Raw genomic sequence first — 26,079 nt, 5'->3', positions numbered from 1 at the left:
CAGCACCAGAGGTGCTCACCACACGCCAGGCCAGCTTCCTACACAGGTATCCGGTGAGCTGTTGATTGATGGCCTTTTCAAGTAGTTTGGCGGGGTAGCGGAGCAGTGAGATTGATCGATAATTTTTGAGTTTGCTGGGGTCGCGGATGGTTTCTTTAGAGTGGTCTAATCTCTGCATGTTTCTATGTGTCTGGGAAGACTGCTGCGGTAATGGAGGTGTTGAGGAGGCAGGTGAGCTTGGTGCTGATGAGGTTGGTTCTAAGGTTGAAATAGTGGTAGGGTATGGGTCAGAGAATGCCCCTGAGTGGATGTATGATATGATGGCCGAGGTGAATTGAAAGGTGAGCTGAGTCCAGGTGGTGGTTGTGCGGTTGGTGTGCGCTGGTTGGTCCAAGCTGCTCAGGTTGAGGATGTGGGTTGAGGGTCAAAGCTGTTGTACAAGATGGTGATCTTGCTGTGAAAGTAGTCCGAATGGGCGTTGTAGAGGTCTTGTGAAGGGTGGATAGTGTTGTCTGTGCCTGCCAGGTTGGAATAGTCTCTGACTACTTTGAGCAGTTCCTTGTGCGGCTGGCATCTATCAATATATCATCAGGTTACCTAGCAAGAGGGGCATAGCTTTCTGCTATCAGACAGAACACAACCACAAGATGAGCCCTGTTACATTCTTAAGATCAAACTGGTATGAACAATTGACAATAATGTCATTGATTTATTATCATCTGTTCTATAGTTCTTTACACAACCTGTTTGATAGGTACTCAATACAATCCCATTATTTGTATCGATAAAAACTGATTAGCCCAATAAAACCGGTTTAAAAAAAAACATATAACTACATACAGCATAAGAGTTTTCAAAATTACGAATTGCAAAGTACATTCCATCTGCATAATAATGAAGTAAAAAAATCAGGGCCAAAAAGTGATAACAATGGGTGATTAAAGAGATGAAAAATAGGGGAACAAATTTGTTATGCATTGTAAAGGCATTGTAGTAAAGGTTCTTTCCCATCCATGAGTCTCCGCTGAATTTCATGGGCATTTCGCTGTTCATACAATGGAAGCACATCCTTGTTTTAGCAGCTGTGGATATGCATGGTGATTTGTTAAGAAATGTTGGTAAGAATGCACCAGCAGTTTCGGTGCATGGGCCAATCTCCAGATACACTAAAATACTTAAGTTTTAGTGAAAAGGCACAAAACCATTACCTAACGAAATACATGTGAGGACAAGGGACTGACAAACACAATAAATTTGAAGCAATTCACGCCCAATCTTTTTACATGAAACAAGAACAAGTTAAGCCACTGGTGGCTTCTCCAAACCTAAAAGAATGTGGAATGAAATTTGCTGGGTCTAACCTCGCAACCTCTAGCCCAAACGTGCAAACTTTACACAAATGAAAGTGACAAGGGTTACATCTTTTCATGTCTGAAGGGCATCGGAAGAGAATGGTGACATGTATGCTGGACTATTCTCGCAAGATGTATGTACTTACTAACCATTTCACAACACAATAAATAGTAGGGCATTTCGGAAAACCCTGCAATTATTTGATGAGTCTGTCTGAAAAACGTTTCTACTGTCTATTGTATTATCTGCCATGACTGGTTGTGAAGATAATGAAATGCTTAAAAGATATTTTGAACCTACGACTATGTTTGTTGCTGCCTGGAATTATTTATGAATAAGGCCAGACAAAGAAGAAGATGTGGACGTGCAAAATACCAGACTAGGCCTGAAGCAAAATTAGAATAGATAAACCATTCATCAATCTATTTTACAGTCACGAGTATCTGAGCACAAGTGGGAGGTGATACATTTGATGAAGCTTTTAGAAATGTATGTTTAAAGAGCAATGTATTGTTAACACCAATGACACAGAAGCTAATGTTAAAATAATGTGTACTTACTTGATTTTCTGGTCTGCTTCATCTGCTAATTCCTTCTTCAGTATCTCTAATTCTTGTTGCTGCTCCTTTCGCAAAACTCGCAGATCCTTCTGCGCACTGGCCAGATCTTTGCAAAGTTTTTGCTTCTCTTTCTCAGCTTCTTTCAGTTTCACGTTCAGTTCTTTCAGCTGTGATTGCATATCGCCAAGTAATGTTTGGATTTCAGAATCTGATTTTACTTTCTCTGCTACGTTCTCCTCAAATGTTTTAATAAGGTCATCCTTTTTCTCCAGTTGCTCTTGAAGAGCTTTTAGTGTCTCATTGTGTTTCAAGGTCGACTCTTCTATCTGAAGTCTGTGCATTTCTTGATCTTTAGCTAAAGTCTCATCTTTCTCCTTCATAGTGAGCTCCCCTGCATTAAGTGTTTTCTTTAAATCATCAACCTTACTGCCCATCTCTTGCATCTCTGTCTCTTTAAGCTGTAATGATTGCTTAAGGCTCAGTAGTTCTACCTCTTTCTCTTTATGTTGATTCAATAACAAGTCATGCTGCTTTCTACAAGCTTCAAGTTCCTTCTGGAGTCTACCAACTGTGGCCTGTTGACGCTGTCGCTCCTTCTCTATGCGCTCCAGCTTTTGCAAGAGATCATCATATGTGCTTTGCATTTTTGTTTCCGATTCGTGTTTCTCTTCCAGTTTTTCCCTCTGTTTCTGAAGCTGCTGTTCCTTTTCAACAATATCTTTCTGTAAACTGGATATTTTTTCTTCATACATCTGGCGCACATTTTCCAGAGTGCTGGCTTTCTCTTGTTCTATTGCTGCTTTAACATTCTGGACTTCCCGCTGCATTTCTTCTTTCTCGAACCCAGATGAATCCTCTATCGATTTTATTTTCACTTCTAAAGTCTTTACCCTGTTCTCCCTTTCCTGCATTTTCTGTTTCAAATCTTGCAATTGATTGTCTAAATCTTTTTTGCACTGTTCCTTTTCTTCAACTTGGGACAAAAGCTGCTTCTTGACAGCCGCAATCTTTTGCTCTGCCTTCTTCTTCAGTTCGGTATGTCGGACAATACTTTCGGCAAGTTTAGTTTCTAGGGCCTTCACCTCTTCTTCTTTGCTTTTCACGATTTCTGCTTTTAACAAATCAAAATCCCTCTGTCTGGTTTCAAGCTCAGTTTTCAATGTTGCAATGTCCTTTTCGAAAATTAGCACTTTCTGCTCAGCCTCCATATATCTATTGTCTTTTTCAAAAACAGTAACCTGAGCGTTCTGAAGCTGCTGAACCAGCTCTTTGTGTTCGGCCTCCTTTTGATAACTTTGTTTCCTCATCTCCTCCACCAAACATTCCTTTTCTCTTGTTACTTTGGATATGAAACCTTCTAACTCTTCAATTCGGGCTTTTTTGGCTTCCAACTCTGCTGTGACACTACATTCTTTTTTCTCTTTCACAATCTGCATTTGCTGTGCTTCAGCCTTCAAACTATCTAAGCTTTTGCTTTGCTTGTCCAGTTCTTCCTTCAATTTGCGCAATTGCTCATCCTTCTGATTGCTTTGCTGATTGTGCATGTCAAGCTTTGCTTGCAGCTCTTTGATGGTATTGTGGTTTTGAGTAAAACGATTTTCTGCCTTCTTTTTCCATTCTGCAAGCTTGTTTTTGTGCTGATCGACCTGTTCAAGAGCAGATGCTTTCTCGTGGCTGAGGGTCTCAACCCTTGACATCAAATCCTCTTCACTCTGTTTGCGTAGGGCAGAAGTGGCAGCTTCCTTTTCTGCAACACCTATGCTGTTTTCGAGGTTGGTTTTCAATTCACTGACCAACACATTCAGAGCTTCAATTTTGGACTCTCTTCCCCTGAGTTCTCCTTGCAATGATGTGACTGCATTCATTTTTTCAGAAAGTTCCTTTTTCAGCTGCGTGATGAAACCTTCCTTCTCAACTACAACCTCCTGATGCTGCCCACCTTCCTTTTGTAAAGACTCTTTTTCTGTTTTCAGACAGTGAAGCTCCTCTCGCAATAGTGAAATTTCCTTTTCTTTGTCTTGCAAATGTTGCATAGAGTGCTGCAAGGAACTTTCCAGCGAAGCATGCTGGGATGTTACTTGGTCAAGTTGGGTTTCCAAGTCAACAATTTTTCCTGCTTTTACCACAACTGCTTCTTTAATTTTAATGATCTGATTTTGACACTGTGTCATTCTTGCAATTAGAAGGTTAATTTTATCACTGCATTTTGCATTAAGTTCATTGTTTTTTGTTTTTAATGATGCATCAATATCTGTGCAATATGCCTTCAAATGTGAAGAACAGTCCAATAATAGTTCATTGAACTCGGTTTCTTTCTGCTGAGCAGCTACAAATTTGTCTTTCAACCGTTTTTCATAATCCTCACAATCTCTAGTGTGCAAGGATTCAAGTGTCTCAAGTTTTTCGTTTGCTTCTTTGAGCATTTCAACCAGTTCATTCACTCTGCTACTGTCTTTTGCGGCAGCAGCTATGACCTCACCAAGCTGGTCTTGGAGAGCAGACTTTTCACTCAAGGTCCGATTTAAATCAGCCTCTAAAGTTTCAACTTTTGATTTAAACCTTGCTTCGTCATGCAACAGAGTATCGACCTGAGTGCATACCTGTTTTAATTGTTCCTGTAACTCGTTAAAAGAGAGGTCTTTCTTTCCCTGTTCTTCCTTTAGCTGTGCAATTTCTCTGCTTGCTTCGTCCTTTTCACTTCCAAAGATGTCTAGCTTCTGCTTTACCTCAGTCACTTCTTGCTCTTTTTCCTGGAGCTCATGTTCATGTTTTTCTTGCAGCTCCTCGACGTGCTGCTGAAGTTTCTTCTCCCAGCCCTTTGCAATCTCCTCTATCTCTCGCCTGTGTGCTTCAGACATACTCTTGAGTTGCTCCTTATGGTTGTGATCTAGTTGTGACACAGCGTCGCTGATGCCTGTGGAGCCGGCTTGCGCCATTTCCAACATTTTTGCATTGAAATGCTTCTCTTTTTCGCTCAACTCTAGCTGCTTATTTTCAATTTCCATTTTAAATTTCTTTTCTTGTTCTGACAGTTTCCTCTTAAGAGTTTCTTGAATCTCCTTGGTTTTTTGCTTAAAGTTTTCAAACTTGCTTTCCTGATTCTTTAATTTGCTTTCATAGTCATCTTGTAAAGTCCTGATTCTCTTTTCTGCAGCTAATAGTTTCTCTTTGAAATCCTCCATCTGCTGATTCTGTTGCATTTTTATTTGGGCAATTTCATTTTCCCTTTCTGCTACATCTTTCTTTGCGTGCTCTATTGTCTCGGTGAGGTGTTTCATCTCAGATTCATGCTCTTGTGTTGAACAAGAAAGTTTCTGCATTATGTTCTCGCTCTGCTCTTCCAGCTGTTGCTTCAGATCCGTTACCTGGGCTTTGAATGAACTTAGTTCAGCACTGATGACATTCAACTGTGATTCAGTCGCTGCTTCCTTGTCAATGAGTTGAGCTCTCTCGGTTTCTACATTTGTTATCTTTTGCTTCAGCTCCGCCAACTGTGCTTCATATAGTTGAACCTGTGCATTTGTGTTATTTTGGTGTGACTGGCAAGCATCCTCCAATTTAGCACTTAAAAGTATGACTTCAGCTTCTGATTTTTTAGCTATCTCATTTAATACCTGCTCCTGCGCCTGCAACTCTTCCAATTGTTTCTGCTTTTCTGTCAGCTGAAGTTCTAATGACTGGACTTCTGCTTTGAGGGCGCTCTCCAATGCTCCTGCAGAGATTTCTTTCTCCTTTTTAAAATCTTCAATTTGCTCTTTGTGTCGGGCTATCTCTTGCTCTAAGTTTCTCTCCCACTCTTCAACCATGTTCTTCCTTTCATCATGAAAAACTGCAAGCTGTTGCTCTAGCTCTTGGCGTGCCTTAAGGGCTTCCGACAGCTCTGCAGAAAGTGTTTCCAATTCAGTTTGCTTCACATCAAGCTTTTCTAAAGTCCTTACATTCATTTCCTCAATATGGGCATGGAATATCGTTTCTTTCTCTTTCAAGAGGTCATCCTGCTCTTTCTGGAGCTTATCTCTTAGTTCTTCCATTTTGAACTCATGCTCCTGTTTCAGAAGCTGCAGCTTTTCAGAACAGGTCTGGTCAAACTCTTGACGCAGCTTTTCCAGCTCTTTCCTATGTTTGTCCTCAATGTGAGTGAGCTCCGAATTATGTTTATTTCTTTCGGATTCAATGTTTGCAGCCAGATCATCTCCTTGTTGCTTTGCCTCTTCTGAACTCTTTGCCAGAGAACTTTCCAACTCAAGGATTCTCTGTTGATAAGTAAAATGGACCAGTTAAAATATTACACTTTCATTCATTCCTAACTGATTTCAGTTGCTCTAACGTGTCTTATAGCAAACACTTAAGAAAGGACTACAGTCAAACGCACCCCTCAACTCTGAGCCACAACTGTCTCATGGAACATGTTGTTTAAAGTCAAAACTTTGATTTGAACAAATACTCCTGAATTGAATCATACTGTGGATGTGTAGTCCTTTCAATTTTCTCACATTTGTTTTGGTGAAAATTAAAGCACCACACAGGTTGCTTACAATTATATTTTGTTTTTCTAAGTCACTATTCTAGCATTATATATAACAGTATCAACATTTTTCTACTGTTCTATCATACTGCAAACGCTTAATGAAATCGGAGTACAGCATTGAAGGTCTACAATCAGCAAGCATAAAGCAGGACAGGTGCACAGTTCACAAGGTTTACTACAACTCATCCAGAACGCCAACGCCAAACTCATCCTGGCCCTCCTATGCTGAGAACATATCTCCTAACTCCTGAGGACCCTCCACTGGCTCCCGGTCGAGAAACTAATCACCTTCAAGCTACTCACCCACACGTACAAGGCCATACACAGCGCAGGACCAGCCTATCTGAACCCCTGCATCTCCTTCCATACACCCAATAGATCCCTCGGCTCCGCCTAGCTGGACCTGGCCACCATCCCTCGCATTTGTAAAACCACCGCCAGAGGACGATCCTTCACCTACATCACAGCAAAGAGCAGGAACCAACTCCCCCTGCACCTCAGACAAAGCCCATTGCTCACCATCTTCAGGAAGAACCTCAAGACGTGGCTCTTCAGATGATTATTTGCTCCCAACTGCACTTGTACATTCATGTATAAAGTACAACACATTGTTTAAAAAAAACAAATCATGTCAAATTAAGACTGTTAAATAAAACTATACAAAGGCGCATTTGCTAGTCAATGAACCAGTCCATTTCTTTTTAGGTTTGGCTTTATGTTCATCTCAGAGTGGCATTCAAATGCCAAAGGCGAATGAAGGTGCGAGGGAGTAGCGTGAGAAGTGAAGCTGCTGGCTTTGTGACTTCCAGTGATGGACATCAGCTTCTGTCTGATACTATTGCAATTATTTACTGAGTCGGATATCTTTTGCACATGCGCTGTGTAAAAAATGTATCTGAGAGGACCAGGATAAATGAACACATTATGGAACTAGTAGTTTTGCTTCCACCGTTATAAAGCTACGCCTTTCCATGACAGCATGCCAAACGCTACTGACCAAAATCCCTGGAAGCTATGTAGAAGTGCACATGTACGTTTATGCAAGCTGTCTATGTGTGCTTCTGAGTGATACCACGCACATGGGTGCCTGTCAAAATCGGGCCATTTTAAATCAAGTAAGTACTTCAGCTGTACATTAGAAGAAATCATTGAACAGCAGCAAAGACAGGTAGAAATGCCAGTTTGTCTACCAACGATCTTAAAAGTCAGCGGCTTATCTGGACCAGATATTTTTTCCTTTGATTATGACTCTATAGTCTTGTATTTATAGGAAAAGTATTACAAGTCCCAAAATACCTTGAGAGCTGTTCATGCCATGCGCTGGACAGAGCGAGTGTCTCTCCTATAACCATGTGCTCCCCTTCTATGCAATGACGTGTGACCCTGCTGTACATTAACGGATATCTCGATATTTCCTTTTCCCATCTTTCCGGTCAATCCCAGTGAAGAGACAATAACATTTTGTAAGGTATACCAATAAACAAAAAATTAACACAACATGGTCTGCTTCCATCCCAATTCCCCAGGCCCTTAATTTGGGGTATCTTTCCTTTTGCCTACACCCTCACTTCTGTCAGATATTGCAACGATCTATTCGACTAATCGGAAGCCTCATGACGCTCATCTCTCCAGGCCTTTGAAATCAATAGTGTAACATGTTGGCGAAGGCTCTAGTGCAAAGAAGGAATGAGCCACCTGGTTGCTGTTTGATTTAAAAATACGGCAACAATCAGGGTTCAGTGGCCCCCTCTAGCTCAGTGACACTGCACCTAATGCACCAGTGGAAACAACGTCAATGTTAAAAAATCCACAGTACCTGAAAACTGTCATTTTCTGCAAAACACCAATCTGTGCCTGACGACCTACAATCATATTTTGTAAGCTTTCAGGTCCTCTACAAGCCTATTGTGCATAACTCTGCACCAGCCCTCTCCACCTTTGAGCAGTGCACTCTCTTTTTCATACAAGCCTGGTTCATTATCTGGCTTGGCTATAGTCTTAATAGCTGGACGAAATACCATTAATTTATCAGCACCTGCCCAACCGTGTCCCATAACAGTTGTGTAACAGACCGAAAGGCATAGGATGTTCACGGATCGCAATGCCAGGCTGGAGGAAGAAAAAAATATTCTTCCCAAGTTGGTCCAGCCTCTTGGTTTCCCTACCCGGGAGTGTGGAAGGGAATGCGGACATGTAGGCTTGAATAAACAAGCTCTCAGGGGTTGGATGTTGCGTCAAGTACACAGGACATCAGTAAGGGCTTCATTAAAGGGCAAAAGGGATTTAGAAGAAGACTGAGGTTAAAGCACCTTTGTTAGGAGGCGAGTCCTGACTGCCACAGAAGGCTATTTGAGGCCCAGGATCTCATCCATTCTTTGCACCACCATTGAGTAGGTCACTTCCTCCTCTGTAGCGACAGAGGGGGAGAAAGCATGACACTGTCAGGGGAAGTGCCTAGTCCACTGGCCTCACTCAGTTACAACCACCAGTCCATGGGATCTTCTGCTGGTACTCTAAAGGGTGAACCCCAACCTAAGAGAATATGGGTCAGAATCTGACCTAGGGAGCAAGGTCCCCATCGAAGTCTGAATCAATATTGCGCAATGCCAGTTTTGTGTCAGAATCTGCAATGAGGATGGAGTCAATGCCCTCAGGGAAAAGGTGGCTCCGGGAGCATTGGTGTCTGGGAAGGTTGACCTGGTAAAACCGATGCCAGTTCATATCCAGGAACGGATCAAAGGGTGCCTGACACAGCTGAGGCCAAAGCTGCCCGCATGGAGCCCAAGGGGGCTTCTGCTGACCCCACGGGCCCGAGGGTGTTCCAGCAGAGTTGGACTGCCCAAATATGAGTTGCATGACCTCATAAATCTCTTGAAGTTGAATAGGGGTCGCTCCGGCTCCGGGAAACGAAGTGAGACACAGAGTTGACCCAAAAGCAGGCTTAGAGGACAGAGGGCTGGAACAAAGACGCTTCTTTTCCCTTGTCTCGTCGACTGACAGATGGGCTGAAGTCAAACAACATTTGTTCGTCCTCGAATTTTTGTGCCTTACCCGACCATCCCAAGGACTTGGAGTGGGATGACAATGAAAGGGGGCTTTGCAACTGTTCTTGGGACCTTCCTTTCGACCGAGAGCGGCACTTCCTCAAAGCTTTTTGATTTATGGCCAGGCACTCGGAGCACGACTTCGGATGGTGGCCACGCTCCAGGCACCACAAGCACTCGAGGTGCAGATCTGTCATGGACATTGACCAATGACAGGAACCGGAGGGCTTGAATCCGGTCTTACCATGATGACATCTTGACGCACGAGGAATGCAGACAATAAATAATCTTCAACAGGAAGTCGAAAAAGACCAGTCAAAAATGACTGAGGGGTAGCTCTTTTTCAGATCTGCAGCGGCTGGCGCAGAAAGAAAAGAAATTACATCAGAGTGCTGGGATAGTGCATATATAAGTCCGGTGATATCATATCCGGAATGAACAATGCCAATGACTAACGGAGACCCAACCAACGCCACCTAATGGCATGCAGGGGTACTGCTGGAGAAAAATCTCTGGATTCAGTTTGATGCCCGTGGGAAATTCTAAGGTAAAGAACCTGCAACTGGAAGTCTCTATCAGCAATGATTATCACACATTTGTCTCATTGTTTCCATGACAACTCAAAGGCCCAGATACCAAAAAATGGATTTTCATAGTATTTTGTGAAGGCTGAAAGGGGTTAAGCTTTCAAAAAAGCCTTTGTGAAATCCCATCTTAGTTTAAGCGAAGCCATTTCTGCATGTCTAATTGTATACAGGAAATAACTGACTATGCAGGAGGGGCTTTGCATTGGAGCAATTGCACATTTTATTTCCCATGAGGAAAGAAAATAAGTTACTTACCTGTAACTGTGGTTCTCCAGTATTGGTATCGTTCATAGATTCACATGCTTGAATTATTCCCCATCATCGAAATGGGAGTCCCCACAGTACATAGAAAGCAGTAAAAAAGAAATGGTCTTTTTTTCTCTCTCTTTTTTTTTCTTTTATTAGCCAGTCGTCTAAGTGCGGGATCACCTGAATCCCTTGCTGCCTGAGGTAGGCTGCAACTGGTGCCAAGACTTTGGTGAAAACTCTTGGGGCCGATCTAAGGCCAAAAGGTAACACTCTGAACTGATAATGGGAGCCTGCAACCTTGAACCGTAAGAATTTCCTGTGACTGGGATGAATGGGGACGTGGAAATACGTGTCCTGGAGGTCCAAGGACGCCATGAAATCTCCTTGGTTCAGTAAGCGTAGGACATCTTGAAGGAAGATCATGCGAAATGATTGCTTCTTGAGGAATTTGTTCAGAGAACGAAGGTCTAAAATAGGTCTCCAGTCTCCTGTCTTTTTCCGTATAAGGAAGAAGCGAGAGTAGATCCTGCTCCCCTCTGATTCCTTGGTACGATCTCTATTGCTCCCTTGTCCATCAAGATGGCAATCTGCACTAGGCGTTCCTTTAGATGGGTAGGTGGGGGTCTCCTTGGTGGTACGTGAGGGGGACGCTGATTGAATTCTAGTGTGTGTCCCTTGCTGACAATATCGAGGACCCATCTGTCTGATGTAATCTGGGACCAATGGTGAAGGAAATCGGAAATTCTGCCCCCTATGAGAGTGTTGGAAAAGGGGTTGGGTGCAGGCAACTGATGAAGGTCAGTGTTTTCTTGCTGTTTCTTTGGCCTTGTAAGCAGATTTTCCTCTTGAGGTTTGCCGGAAGTGTGTAGATGGTGGTTGCCGATAAGTATGCGGCTGCTGTTGACCAATGGTGGAGTGAAATTGGCTTTGGTAGGATGAATGCTGGCGGTACTGGTGTGAGCCGCCTCTGTAAGAATAGAGGCCTCTTCCTCTCGCTCCTCGAAAGGGATGTCTTCTGAACTGTAAAGTACCCAGGGATCTTGCTGTTTCGGTGTCTGTTTTAATGGATTGAAAAGCATCATCAATATGCTTACCGAATAACAGTTCACCATCATAGGGCATGTCTAAGATCTTTAACTGCACCTCTGGGCGAAACGATGTGGCCTTCAGCCACCCTTGACGTCTGAGTACAGCCGCCCCGGCTAACTGGCGGAACCCTGTAGACAAGACAGGCCCAATCTATCATCTCAGCCGAGATCTTCTCACCCTCATGTAATATCTTACGCGCCTCCGCTCTACTATCCTGAGGCAGCAGGTCTATAAACTGTGATATGTCTGACCACATTTGACGGTCGTATCTTCCCAGGATTGCCAGAGAATTTGCTGCTCTGACCGTGGTGGCCGCCATAGTCGAGAATTTCTTGCCAATTGAATCTAACGGTCGCCCTTCCCTATCCGGGGCACAGTTAAAGGAGAAGACAGATTCCTGGACCTTCGCTGAGCTGCCTGGGATATCACGGAGTCCGGCTTAGGGTGACTAACCAAGCAAGCTGGTGAATTATCTGGTGCCTTGTACTTCTTTTCGAGCCTTGGTAGCACCGCTGGTATTGAAGACGGGGTCTGCATGACCTTAAGCCCTTCTCCCCAAATAAAGTCGACAATAGGTATTGCTCTCATCGACTTTCTAGTATCTTCCTTGAAATCATAGACGAAGGTGGATCAATATCCTGGCCAGATGATGGGACTGGAATAGATCCCCTGAAATCCGATGGCTGAATGGGAGTGGTCAGCGGTGAGGGTGGAGGTTGGACCGGAGTAGTGGAGCCAGGTGGAGGAAATCTAATGTAATAATCTTGCATCATCTGCTGAAGGTTGGCAATCAAGAAGACAGGCATCTGGACAGGTTGTTCCTGTTGCAACTCCTGAGGTTCTGTGTGACTCTGCACCTCTTGTTGTAAATAGAGTTGATCATTCTCCTCTTCAACATCTTCCTCCTGACATTTTATGTGCAGCTCTGAAGGACTACGCGTCACCGGGAAAAGGCCGTCATTTGAATATACAGCGTCCCCTTCCTCATCATCAGCAAACAAATGTTGTGGGGGTGCCGGCGACACCTTACTAGGTGATGTGTGAGAAGGCAACAGGTGAGTAGATTTAGTCCTTATTGGCAGAATCCTTTGAGGCAAGAAAGGAGATCCTCCAGATTGTTTGGTTGAAGACTCAGAAAATTGAGCCGTCGATGGTGCGGTCGTCGATGGTGTTGTCGTCAACGGTGCGGGCATCGACGAAGTTGTCGTCAATGGTGTTGTGGACGGAGCTGTCGTCCACGGAGCCATCGACGACATAGGTGTTCGCGCCGTTGTCACTGCGGCCGTCAGTGAAATCATCGTCGAAGAGCTTTGCATCTTACTTGTTGACGTAGACGTTATGTGCGTCGACGATAGAGACCTCATCTTCTTCCCTGTCGACGGTCTCTTAGAAATTTTTATCATCTGAGCAGATGAGGGACCGTATTTTAAACTCACCGATGTTATGGTAGATGTTGACAACGGGGAAGAAGTCATAATCATTGGCGACGACGGAGCTGTAAATGTGGCCTTCGCTGTAGTCGTCGATGAAGTAAAGCCTGCCGTTGACGATGCGGTCATCGACGGTGCCGTCGATGGTGTGGAAATCTTGGATGTCGACAGTGGAAGGGAACTTGAAGATTTCTTGAATTTCTTTGATATGGTAGCTGGAGTGAATGGCTCAGAACGAACCTTACCACTATAAATCTACCTATCAAGTAATTAAAAAAATGTGTCTAGATTGTGCTAGTCTGCTGAAGATGAAGAATGTACATCATCCTTTGAAAGAGAAAAACCTGATATGTTCGCTCATTTGGTCCATCCACGGTATCCACAGTATTTCAGAGTGTCTAACAGGAGTTTATCAAAGCCAGAACTGCCACTATTTCTAAGAGGGAAGAGAATATGTTTCAGAGACACCCTCTACTGGGATCTCTACAGAAAATGACACAAGATAGCTGGTTGGACTGCACCATTTGTTTTAGGTTATGCCAGACTAATGTGCATATTTTTGACTTCTGTCTTTCATGAGAGATAAACTAAAAGGAGTGGTGTATACCCAGATAATGATGCTGAGCTCAAATATGAGTGTTGGGAGAATGCCTAGATATTGGTTCGGAGCTTCACCAACGAGGGCTAACAGGGTCAAACCATGGATGGTGTTAATTATGTCCTATTCAGATCAGACATGCTAATCAGTTTGGGCTGGAGTGTCACAGTAGGTCTTCCTCATAAATGATTTGCATATGGCTGTTTTTTTGTCTCTATGGCAGAGGAGCTACAAAGTATGGAATGGAATGAACAGAGAGTATTCACAAATGGTTAGAAGTGAGTTTCCATTTATTGTATTTGTTCTTTCTATGCAAAAATGCTATAAGCTGTTTTTTAAATATACATGGCTCGCTAGAGCCCTCCAACACTATAACTGAGACGAGAACATGTCTGGAAATGTAGTTGCCTCTACTGGCACTTGATTCAAGAATGCAGGGAATAACTATGTCCATTCTGAAAATGTTAACCTAAGAGGTGATATACTAGGCTTTCTGAAAAAAAGGGATATTTATCATTAAATGGTTGAAGGAGAATTGGAAATGTTGACGAGCTCATAAAATGGAATTAATGAAAATATACCAAAAGAGGAAAGAACAGCATAGATGCTGTTACAAGAGTAATTATCAAAATAATAAAACTGGCAAACAAGGGTGGGAACATTGTCAATAGATAAAACCTGTTACAATGAAGAAGCAAAGAGACTACTACATGACAGACTGAGGTGAACAAATGAAGAGTAATCCAACACAGGAACAGAAACAGCAGTATGAAAAATAAATACATGGAAGGAGAGAAAAGGGATTACTAGATGATAACAAATGCAAGTTTTTGAACATTAACGAGCCAGTTACTCCAACCATTTACTTCATACCCAAAATCCATAAAAACTTAACAGCCATCAGGGAGACCAACAAAGGGATCATTATTTGAAAAAACCTGAACACATGTAGACTTGTTTTAGCCCCATTGGTAAAATATCTCAAATCCTATTTACGGGACCCTGAAGGTTTGCTTAATGCACCATGTAAACTCATTGTATACATGCACAGGTCTCCTGCCACCAACACACACAGAGTTACTATATTGGCAGCACAGCAAACTGTTGGAAGAAATGACAGAGATGTGTTGACACAAGAATGTTTTCCTGTTCAATTGAGAGATATTCAGTAAAAATATGGATACAGTGCACCACTGTCTCGCCTATCACTCATTGACATTACAAAACTTTCCTGTTCAGTGCTGCACTCCACTGCAGTTCAGCAAGGTTTGCTCCAATAGAAACCTACATAAAGCCATGGGAACCGCCTTCTCCTCAAGCTATTATGCAAATCTGCTGATGGGTGGAAGAGGTGATTGCATGGGGAGAAGGAATTGACAAAATTGTAAAAAAGATATTTCTGTGTCTACACATTAAAGATGATCTATTTATTAATTATACAGGATAAAATAATGAAGAAAAAAAATTTAAAAACACTTTAAGAAACTGAATAAAAATGAATTTCATTTGCGATTCACCTACAGTTCAAGAGAATCACATACAAATATATATATTTGAGGAGGACCAGATTTATACTCCAGTACACAGAAAACTGACTACAAACACACACACCATTTTGCATGTGAGGGCTTCCACCAACAAAGCCTAAAATAGGGAATCCCATATGGGGAATTTTACGAATAAAACAGAAACGCTCAGCAAGCACAGATTTTGAAAAAGCACAGAAATGAGCCTTATTACGATTTGTAGAACACATACACAGAGTGATAAAAAAAAGTATTGGAAAGTAAAATGTGTAAAAATAGAGAATTATTGACAACTGAGAAAAAGAAATGTGCAACACACAGAAAATTTTAAAATCAGAATCAGAATGATTATATTGTATTGTAAGGGAACAAAACAAATTTTAAAAAAACTCTTAATAAATCTTTGGGGGACACTGAAGAGTGAAAATGAATTAACAACATTAATATGAAATATATACATTTAAAAGAAAGCATCCAAGGCAGACTGGTACAAAGCTACTTTCATAACCTCAAAATCCAAACAACATGGAGGAAAAACTAAAGGAGGTTCTGGAAATCAAACAGTTGCAAGGCATGGGAAATAGGTATTAACACATAACATTATAAAACAGCAGGAGAAGGAAAACAAATTTAAAACAGAAGTAGAAGTATATTTGTGATATAACCTACTTTTGCTAACTGAAGAAATTTAAAAAAAAAAATATATATATATATAAATATATATATATATATATATATATATGGAGTAAAACATGTGAAATAAAGAAATGCTTATTGGAAAGCATATGGGCAGTTGTGAATAGACTGGAGCTATACAATGGGAAAGCATTTATGAGAAAGAACACAACACCATAAGGGGTATGATTGGATTCTATGGAACTGACATGGGTCCCAGAGACAGCAAGCAGTGCTTGACAATACTAACTGACTAGTGAACCTCCTGAACTACAGGGATCGTGATGAGATACTGCTACTGGCAACAGAGAATGCAGCTATATCACATGAAGGGATGTCCCTAACCTTTTCCTACATTTTACAATGGCAATTCAGGAAGTCAGCAGGACATTTAAAACAGTAGAGAGGATACCACAGCAGTCTGAGCTGGAGCATTCCATACTGTACCCAGCCATAACAAAATAACGTGGAGTGTGAAGGCACACATCTTTAGTGACCCCTCAGTCTGCAATGACTTTACTCAAAATGCACACTGATACAGGAACTTCGCCACACGTGGTGTAATGAGGGGGAGCAACATCTCTGATAAAGGAAGTTGAATATGAGTACACATGGTCTGTACAGCATCATGCTTTAGACTAAGTTTTTCAAATGCTTACGTTTGTGCACATAAACTGTACTGGTCAATATGCTAACTTCTTGGTGTCACAAATGAGTGAAAAGAGAAAAAAAAGACAGGGCCTCAGCAACAGTTAGTGTTAAGGAAGCATACATTTTTGAGAATTGATCTGATCCGAGTCTACACCTAACTGCTCATGACTTTATATCATAACCCATAGTGGATTTAAAATCGGGCTGTATGAGCTGCCTGTTGGATACCAAAGAGAGTCCAACTGCATGGCAGCAGCCCAGTAAGAGATTGTGGTATATTGGAATCGCCTGGTCAGCTAATATAGAATCCCGTGGTTGTGAGTTATATACTGAAATAGATATATTGGAGACTGATTAGAGACAAAAGCTCCAGTTTGGAGTGGGAATTTGCTTCTCTTTAACCTGACAGAGGGTAGCTAGAGGCAGGATAGAGCCCAAAGGACCAAATGGAATGTTTATGGCTCAATTATGTACCTAAAGGCTATTGGTTCACCTCAGTGTCCTACATGCAGACAGATGAAGAATGTCAATGGGTACTTTGTTGGTTAGAGAGCTAGAAGCCCAACAAAGACATCTGATCTGGAAATGGATAGACAAACAGAGATCCCAAAACAACTTACATCTATGTGCAAAGTAGCTGTAGAGGGCATTCAGGTGACGGCTCCTGGGTGACACCAGGAGTGGAGGGTGGACACAGATGGTTGGGCACTTGCTGCTCTTAGTGGCTACTGCAACATGGCTTCCCTTAGTTTGATCATAATAGGGTTGAATGTTCTAAATGTTCTATAGAACGAAGGGTTAGTTAGGGGTAGACATCATGATAGAGTAGCAAAATAATTTATGAGCACAAGAAAGGTAATGGAAATTGTATCAGACTATCCGTCTGCTAGGTTATAAGATTTATACTTGAGAAGATGAGTGTATAGTTGATACATGCCCAGGAGAACATTAAAAAACTGTTGCATGTGGTTGAATAATAGAGTGGAGTAGCGGTTATGATACAGAAGGAATTGACCTCCAAACATTTCAAGATGAGTATAAACACAAGTTAAATATTTGATGCTTCAAGCAGTGTTCTGTGGACTGCATGTCACACCTATCAATAGGTATTGCTCAAATATTGATGATCCATTTTATTTTATTTTTTTACAATCTTCGCATGAAGGTTAACCTCTTCACCATATTTTGGGGAGGAGACTTTAATATGGCACTTTATCCGTCATGGATAGGTCAACAAGCTTCACACGATCTGCCCATTAGCTAATTAAGTTCTGTCTTCCCTGTAACTCAGAAGGACTTGATGAATATATTATTTACCTTCTGTAACGCTCTGCTTGGTAGAGGCTATCTAGCTAAAGATTCCTTACATTAGCATTATCCCCGGGGCATCAGACTGGGATGGTAATTTTTTTGTGATTAGTATTCACTCCAGACATCAAAATGGACCTGGAAATTGTGAACAGTACCCCCCTGCATGCCCGGTAGGTGGCGTTGTTTCGCTTCATGTGGCATCGCTGGCTTCGTCTGCGGCGGAGGTAACATGCACAATACCTATATAGGCGGCACCCGAACACACTGACCAGTTTCTTTTCGCGACTTTCCATGGAGGGCAGAGGCACAAACAATACTGACCATTGGTGTGTGAAACTAGGGCCCTGAAAAGGGAAGCCCTGTCCCTATAAATCCATTTGCAAAGCTGGGTGGGTCAGTAAGGAAACTTACACTAGATAAAGTATCTCCCAGATAAAGCATTACCAAAGGTAAGTAACTTGTTCATCTGATAGAGACTTCTAACCGTAGATTTCTTATCTTAGAATAGATACCCAAGCAATACATCCCCAGAGGCGGGTCTGCAAACCTAATTTAGACTAGAAAGTCCTGCAGGACCGAACAGGCAAAATGCTTATCTCGACAGACCCGGCTTTCCAAGCAGTAGTGCTTGGTGAACTTGTACAACAAAGCACACGTTGCAGTCGGACAAATGTTCAGAACTAGAACTCTGCATGCCAATGCAGTCATCGCAGTCTTAGTTTATGGTGGATGAGCACGGAAGCCCTCCAGGGATTGTTTCTTGGCCAATGCATAGCAGATCGTAATACAGAGCACAATCCAGATGGTTTGTTTCTGCACGTCCTTCCTTGTCTTGACTCAGACATACCCCTCAAAGATTTGACTATCCACCAGGAACTGTTTTGTGCAGTCAAGGTAGAACAACAACACTCTTTTCGGGTCCATCTGGTAGAGTATCTCCTCTTTCAAAGAGGAATGAGGTGGAGCGTAAAATGTAGTCCAAAGGACCAACTTGCCTGGTCATAAAGAAATGTACAGGGGCTGAAATGACAGCACCTGCAGGAAACTAACCCTCCAGGCAGATGTAACTTTCACCAGAAAGGCCACCTTGATGGTGAAGAGCCTGAGGGCAGTTATGAAGCGACTTGAAGGGAGCGCAAATTAGAAAGGTAAGAACCAAACTGAGGTCCCCACTGAGGCATAATGAAAGGAACTGGAGAAAACATGCAGAATACCTTTAAGAAAGCCATTTACAACACAAGACTTGAGAAGGGAGGGTTGATTTGGCAACAGAAAAGCTGACAGCAGCAAATAACTTTCAATGTGCCCAATCCAGAGCCCTTCTGGGCCAGGGCAAGAATAAACAAAAGAACTTGGGAAAGGGTGTACATAGAGGGTCAACCTGTTTGTCTATACACCCTGCCACAAACTTGCTCCAACAGCCAGCATATTCCGTCTTGGTGGAGGGATGTCAAGCTGCCAAAATAACATTACAGACTTCAATCTGAAGGTCAAAGGCTGTTAATTGTCGCCTCTCAATTTCCATGAATAAAGGGAGAGCTCTTACAGGTATGGGTGGAGAACCCTCCCCTGCTGCTACAACAGGAGATCCTCTGAAAGGGGTTGCCTGATCAGAAGACTGATGGACATGCTCAACAGCGCGGGATACCAGACTCTCAGAGTCCAGTCTGGAGTCACAAGGATGACTTGGGCCCAGTCGTTCCTGATGTTGAAAACTCTGAGCAGATCAGAGCTCCACTCAAGACAAAAAGCATCTCTGAGCGACAGCCGTTTTGAAATCTCCAACGTGCAGAACTGCTGACATTGCTCATCCTCGGCGGTGGATGAGCAATGTCAGATCTAACCAAGGCCCTCCCCACTGCTGAAAAGAGACATCGCACCACCTCAGTTTGCAGACGTCACTCATGATCTGAAACACATCTTCCATCAAGTTTGTCCACTCTGGCAGTCAGAACCCACCAGGTGTTGAACCACGAGAAAAATGCCTGCAGGGTCCCTTGTCAGAGGTTCTACATCCCCACCCTGCCCTGTTTGTTGCAGTCCACATGGCGGTGTTGTTGTTCGTGAACAGCTGCACTAGCCTTCCATTGATGGAGGGTAGAATGCCTTTCAATGCCACCTGGATTGCATGGAGCTCCAAAAGGTTGATGTAGAGTCTGGATTCCACTGGAGACCAGAGTCCTATAATCTCCACCTCTCCCAGACGGTCCCCCAGCCAAGGAGTGGCACGTCTGTCACTACTGTCAGATCTGGTCAAGGAAGGCAGAGGAGTCTGTCGCTGACCTAATGATGCGGTGCTCAGTGGAACTTCAGGTCCCAACTGCAGTGCCTGCGTATGCCAACCAGTAAGCGTCACAAGTAGCAGGCCATGAGGCACAGCAGCCTCAGAGTAAGTCTCAATGAAATCCAGGACAGAGGCTGAAACATCAGTATCATAGCCCGAAAATCCAGGACTCGCTGATGGCATCGTTCGGCTCCGCAGGCATCATTCCGCTCTGCATGGCGTTGTCAGGATCATCTGAGCCATCCGTGACGTCATGGTCACCTAGAAAGGCACCACCCTGGTGCGCATAGTCAGTTCTTTTACCCACAAACTTTCACACCAGGAGCGCAGTCCTGGATAGAACCAACAGTGCAAAACTAGGGCCCTAAAAGGGATAAACCCTAACCCTACTGGACATATCTGCAGAGCGGGCAGGCATGGGTGGGTGTAAGGAATCTGCAACTGGACAGATTCTCTACCAGATAATGCGTTGCCGAAGGTAAGTAACTTGTTCATCTGATAGAGACTTCTAGCTGCAGATTCCTTACCTTAGAATAGGTAACCAAGCCATAACATCCGTGGCGGTGGGCCACGGATACCTCTACTAAAAAGTCCTGTAGGACCGAACTGGCAACGTGTCCGTCTCTCCGTACCTGACTGTCCAGGCAGTAATGTTTTACAAACATGTGCAAGGATGCCCACACTGCTGCCTGACAAATATCCAGGACTGGAACATCCAGAGCTAGCGCAGTGGTAGCAGCTTTGCCCCCGGTAGAATGAGTCCTCAGAAGGCTGATTCCTGGATCTTGATGCAGAGAACTACCTAGCACGAATTGGTTTGTTTCTGCTCTGCCCGACCCTTCTTTGCTCCCACATACCCCACAAAGAGTTGATCATCCACTCAGAACTCTTTTGTGTGATCAAGGTAGAACGATAATGCTCTTTTTGGGTCCAGCCGGTGGAGTCGCTGCTCTTCTTTAGAGGGATGCGGTGGAGTAAAGAAGGTGGGCAGGGTGATATTCTGACCCAGATGGAATGGGGTCACCACCTTGGGGAGGACAGAGGCACGAGTTCTGAGAATCACCTTGCCTGCGAACATAGTGAGATAGGGAGGCTTGAACGAAAGAGTCTGCATCTCATCCCTGGCAGATGTTACTGCCACAAAGAAAGCTGTTAAGGCAGAAGAATAGCCCTTGAGAGTACGCAAGGCAAAATCCTGCTGGGCAAGGGATAGTATAAAGAGAAGGATATCAGAGATGTACAAAGAGGATCAATAGATCTTTCTGTACAGTAATATACAAGGCGTTTCCAACGGCAGGCATATACAGTTTTAGTGAAGGGATGCCTGGCTGCCAAAATAACTCTGCAGACTTCGGAGGAAGGTCAAAAACCATCAACTGTCACCGCTCAATCTCCACGCATGTAGACCCAGAGTTGACAGGTTTGGGTGGATAACTATCCCCTGCTGCTGCGACAGAAGATCCTCCCGAAGAGGTATGTGAGAAGGTAGCCTCTTTCTAGCCTTGTTACCCCCACTTTTGGCCTGTTTGTGAGTGTATGTCAGGGTGTTTGTCACTGTTTTCACTGTCTCACTGGGATCCTGATAGCCAGGCCTCAGTGCTCATAGTGAAAACACTATGTTTTCAGTATGGTTGTTATGTGTCACTGGGATCCTGCTGGTCAGGACCCCAGTGCTCATAGGTTTGTGGCCTATATGTATGTGTCACTGGGACCCTGTCACACAGGGCCCCAGTGCTCATAGGTGTGCATGTATATGTTCCCTGTGTGGTGCCTAACTGTCTCACTGAGGCTCTGCTAACCAGAACCTCAGTGGTTATGCTCTCTCATTACTTTCAAATTGTCACTAACAGGCTAGTGACCAATTTTACCAATTTACATTGGCTTACTGGAACACCCTTATAATTCCCTAGTATATGGTACTGAGGTACCCAGGGTATTGGGGTTCCAGGAGATCCCTATGGGCTGCAGCATTTCTTTTGCCACCCATAGGGAGCTCTGACAATTCTTACACAGGCCTGCCACTGCAGCCTGAGTGAAATAACGTCCACGTTATTTCACAGCCATTTTACACTGCACTTAAGTAACTTATAAGTCACCTATATGTCTAACCTTTACCTGGTAAAGGTTAGGTGCAAAGTTACTTAGTGTGAGGGCACCCTGGCACTAGCCAAGGTGCCCCCACATTGTTCAGAGCCAATTCACTGAACTTTGTGAGTGCGGGGACACCATTACACGCGTGCACTACATATAGGTCACTACCTATATGTAGCTTCACCATGGTAACTCCGAATATGGCCATGTAACATGTCTATGATCATGGAATTGCCCCCTCTATGCCATCCTGGCATTGTTGGTACAATTCCATGATCCCAGTGGTCTGTAGCACAGACCCTGGTACTGCCAGACTGCCCTTCCTGGGGTTTCACTGCAGCTGCTGCTGCTGCCAACCTCTCAGACAGGCAGCTGCCCTCCTGGGGTCCAGCCAGGCCTGGCCCAGGATGGCAGAACAAAGAACTTCCTCTGAGAGAGGGTGTGACACCCTCTCCCTTTGGAAAATGGTGTGAAGGCAGGGGAGGAGTAGCCTCCCCCAGCCTCTGGAAATGCTTTGTTGGGCACAGATGTGCCCAGTTCTGCATAAGCCAGTCTACACCGGTTCAGGGACCCCTTAGCCCCTGCTCTGGCGCGAAACTGGACAAAGGAAAGGGGAGTGACCACTCCCCTGACCTGCACCTCCCCTGGGAGGTGTCCAGAGCTCCTCCAGTGTGCTCCAGACCTCTGCCATCTTGGAAACAGAGGTGCTGCTGGCACACTGGACTGCTCTGAGTGGCCAGTGCCACCAGGTGACGTCAGAGACTCCTTGTGATAGGCTCCTTCAGGTGTTAGTAGCCTTTCCTCTCTCCTAGGTAGCCAAACCCTCTTTTCTGGCTATTTAGGGTCTCTGTCTCTGGGGAAACTTTAGATAACGAATGCATGAGCTCAGCCGAGTTCCTCTGCATCTCTCTCTTCACCTTCTGATAAGGAAACGACCGCTGACCGCGCTGGAAGCCTGCAAACCTGCAACATAGTAGCAAAGACGACTACTGCAACTCTGTAACGCTGATCCTGCCGCCTTCTCGACTGTTTTCCTGCTTGTGCATGCTGTGGGGGTAGCCTGCCTCCTCTCTGCACCAGAAGCTCCGAAGAAATCTCCCGTGGGTCGACGGAATCTTCCCCCTGCAACCGCAGGCACCAAAAAGCTGCATCTCCGGTCCCTTGGGTCTCCTCTCAGCACGACGAGCGAGGTCCCTCGAATCCAGCGACACCGTCCAAGTGACCCCCACAGTCCAGTGACTCTTCAGCCCAAGTTTGGTGGAGGTAAGTCCTTGCCTCACCTCGCTGGGCTGCATTGCTGGGAACCGCGACTTTGCAAGCTTCTCCGGCCCCTGTGCACTTCCGGCGGAAATCCTGTGTGCACAGCCAAGCCTGGGTCCACGGCACTCTAACCTGCATTGCACGACTTTCTAAGTTGGTCTCCGGCGACGTGGGACTCCTTTGTGCAACTTCGGCGAGCACCGTTTCACGCATCCTCGTAGTGCCTGTTTCTGGCACTTCTCCGGGTGCTACCTGCTTCAGTGAGGGCTCTTTGTCTTGCTCGACGTCCCCTCTCTCTGCAGGTCCAATTTGCCACCTCCTGGTCCCTCCTGGGCCCCAGCAGCGTCCAAAAACGCCAAACGCACGATTTGCGTGTAGCAAGGCTTGTTGGCGTCCATCCGGCGGGAAAACACTTTTGCACGACTCTCCAAGGCGTGCGGGACCCATCCTCCAAAGGGGAAGTCTCTAGCCCTTGTCGTTCCTGCAGTATTCACAGTTCTTCAGCCTAGTAAGAGCTTCTTTGCACCAACCGCTGGCATTTCTTGGGCATCTGCCCATCTCCGAGTTGCTTGTGACTTTTGGACTTGGTCCCCTTGTTCCACAGGTACCCTCAGTCAGGAATCCATCGTTGTTGCATTGCTGATTTGTGTTTTCCTTGCATTTTCCCTCTAACACGACTATTTTGTCCTTAGGGGAACTTTAGTGCACTTTGCACTCACTTTTCAGGGTCTTGGGGAGGGTTATTTTGCTAACTCTCACTATTTTCTGATAGTCCCAGCGACCCTCTACAAGGTCACATAGGTTTGGGGTCCATTCGTGGTTCACATTCCACTTTTGGAGTATATGGTTTGTGTTGCCCCTATCCCTATGTTTCCCCATTGCATCCTATTGTAACTATACATTGTTTGCACTGTTTTCTAAGACTATACTGCATATTTTTGCTATTGTGTATATATATCTTGTGTATATTTCCTATCCTCTCACTGAGGGTACACTCTAAGATACTTTGGCATATTGTCATAAAAATAAAGTACCTTTATTTTTAGTATAACTGTGTATTGTGTTTTCTTATGATATTGTGCATATGACACTAAGTGGTACTGTAGTAGCTTCACACGTCTCCTAGTTCAGCCTAAGCTGCTCTGCTAAGCTACCATTATCTATCAGCCTAAGCTGCTAGACACCCTATACACTAATAAGGGATAACTGGGCCTGGTGCAAGGTGCAAGTACCCCTTGGTACTCACTACAAGCCAGTCCAGCCTCCTACATTGGTTGTGCAGCGGTGGGATAAGTGCTTGAGACTACTTACCACTCTTGTCATTGTACTTTTCATAAGAGAAAAATATACAAAACAAGGTCAGTGTATATACACATAGCCAAAAAGTTTTGCATTTCCTCTTTTCACTCTTTTCTAAGTGCTGAAAAGTACTTCTAAAACTTTCAAAAAGTTCTTAAAAGTTTAAAAAAGTTTTTTCTGTCTTTCCAAAAAGTTCTGAAAACTTTTTTTCTTTTTCTATCACTTTAACTCTCTCTAAAAAATGTCTGGCACAGGAAAAAATGTTGAACTGTCCAAACTTGCATATGATCACCTTAGCTGGAAAGGAGCAAGGAGTCTCTGCATAGAGAGAGGTTTGAGTGTAGGGAAGAATCCTTCCTTAGAACTGTTAATTAATATGCTTAGAGTACAGGATAAGGCCATGAGTGCCAAATCTGGTGAAAAAGTAGCTAATGGTTCTCAATCTGATCCAGGGACTCCCCCAGGAAAAGGTTTAGGAAAGAAACTTCTCAGCCTGCCCATTACTAGACAGTCTAGCATAGTTGGTACAGAGGTTGAATCACACCATACTGATGGTGTGCTCTCACATTATACTGGTAGCCAAGCTGTTAGGGTGCCCTCTGTAAGGGACAGGTCTCCTTCTGTTCATTCCCATCATACCTCTGTATCTAGAAATGTCCCTCCCACCCACCCTGATGACAGATTGTTAGAAAGGGAGCTCAATAGATTGAGAGTGGAACAAACCAGACTGAAGCTCAAGAAGCAACAGCTGGATTTGGATAGACAGTCTTTAGAATTAGAGAAGGAAAGACAGAAGTTGGGTTTAGATACCCATGGTGGCAGCAGCAGTATTCCCCATAGTCATCCTGCAAAAGAGCATGATTCCAGGAATCTGCACAAGATAGTTCCCCCTTATAAGGAGGGGGATGACATTAACAAGTGGTTTGCTGCACTTGAGAGGGCCTGTGCTGTACAGGATGTCCCTCAAAAGCAGTGGGCTGCTATCCTATGGCTATCATTTACTGGAAAAGGTAGGGATAGGCTCCTTACTGTAAAAGAAAATGATGCTAATAATTTCCAAGTTCTTAAGAATGCACTCCTGGATGGTTATGGCTTAACCACTGAACAGTACAGGATAAAGTTCAGAGAGACCAAAAAGGAGTCTTCACAAGACTGGGTTGATTTCATTGACCAGGCAGTGAAGGCCTTGGAGGGGTGGTTACATGGCAGTAAAGTTACTGATTATGAAAGCCTGTATAACACAATCCTGAGAGAGCATATACTTAATAATTGTGTGTCTGATTTGTTGCACCAGTACCTGGTAGACTCTGATCTGACCTCTCCCCAAGAATTGGGAAAGAAGGCAGACAAATGGGTCAGAACAAGGGTGAACAGAAAAGTTCATACAGGGGGTGACAAAGATGGCAATAAGAAGAAAGATGGTGAAAAATCGCAAGATAAGCATGGGGATAAGGGTAAAACCAAAGATCCCACTTCAAATCTTAAACACTCTTCAGAGGGTGGGGATAAAACAAATTCTTCCTCTTCTTCCCAACCTGCACACA

General features: G+C 44.0%; 1 protein-coding gene across 3 annotated transcripts in view; it reads right to left on the bottom strand.

Annotated features, from left to right (window-relative positions):
- Positions 1-26,079, bottom strand: part of GOLGA4 (golgin A4) — a 758,002-nt gene that overhangs the window by 277,656 nt on the left and 454,267 nt on the right. For all 3 annotated transcript variants that reach the window (XM_069215119.1, XM_069215129.1, XM_069215138.1), the window contains one exon: positions 1,914-6,166. In XM_069215119.1, the coding sequence (XP_069071220.1) occupies positions 1,914-6,166 (4,253 nt within the window). The remainder of the gene's footprint in view (positions 1-1,913; positions 6,167-26,079) is intronic.

The sequence above is a fragment of the Pleurodeles waltl genome, chromosome 2_1 (genome assembly GCF_031143425.1).
Source record: "Pleurodeles waltl isolate 20211129_DDA chromosome 2_1, aPleWal1.hap1.20221129, whole genome shotgun sequence".
NCBI classification, from domain to species: Eukaryota; Metazoa; Chordata; class Amphibia; order Caudata; family Salamandridae; genus Pleurodeles; species Pleurodeles waltl.
This window is presented reverse-complemented; position numbering and strand designations above follow the sequence as displayed.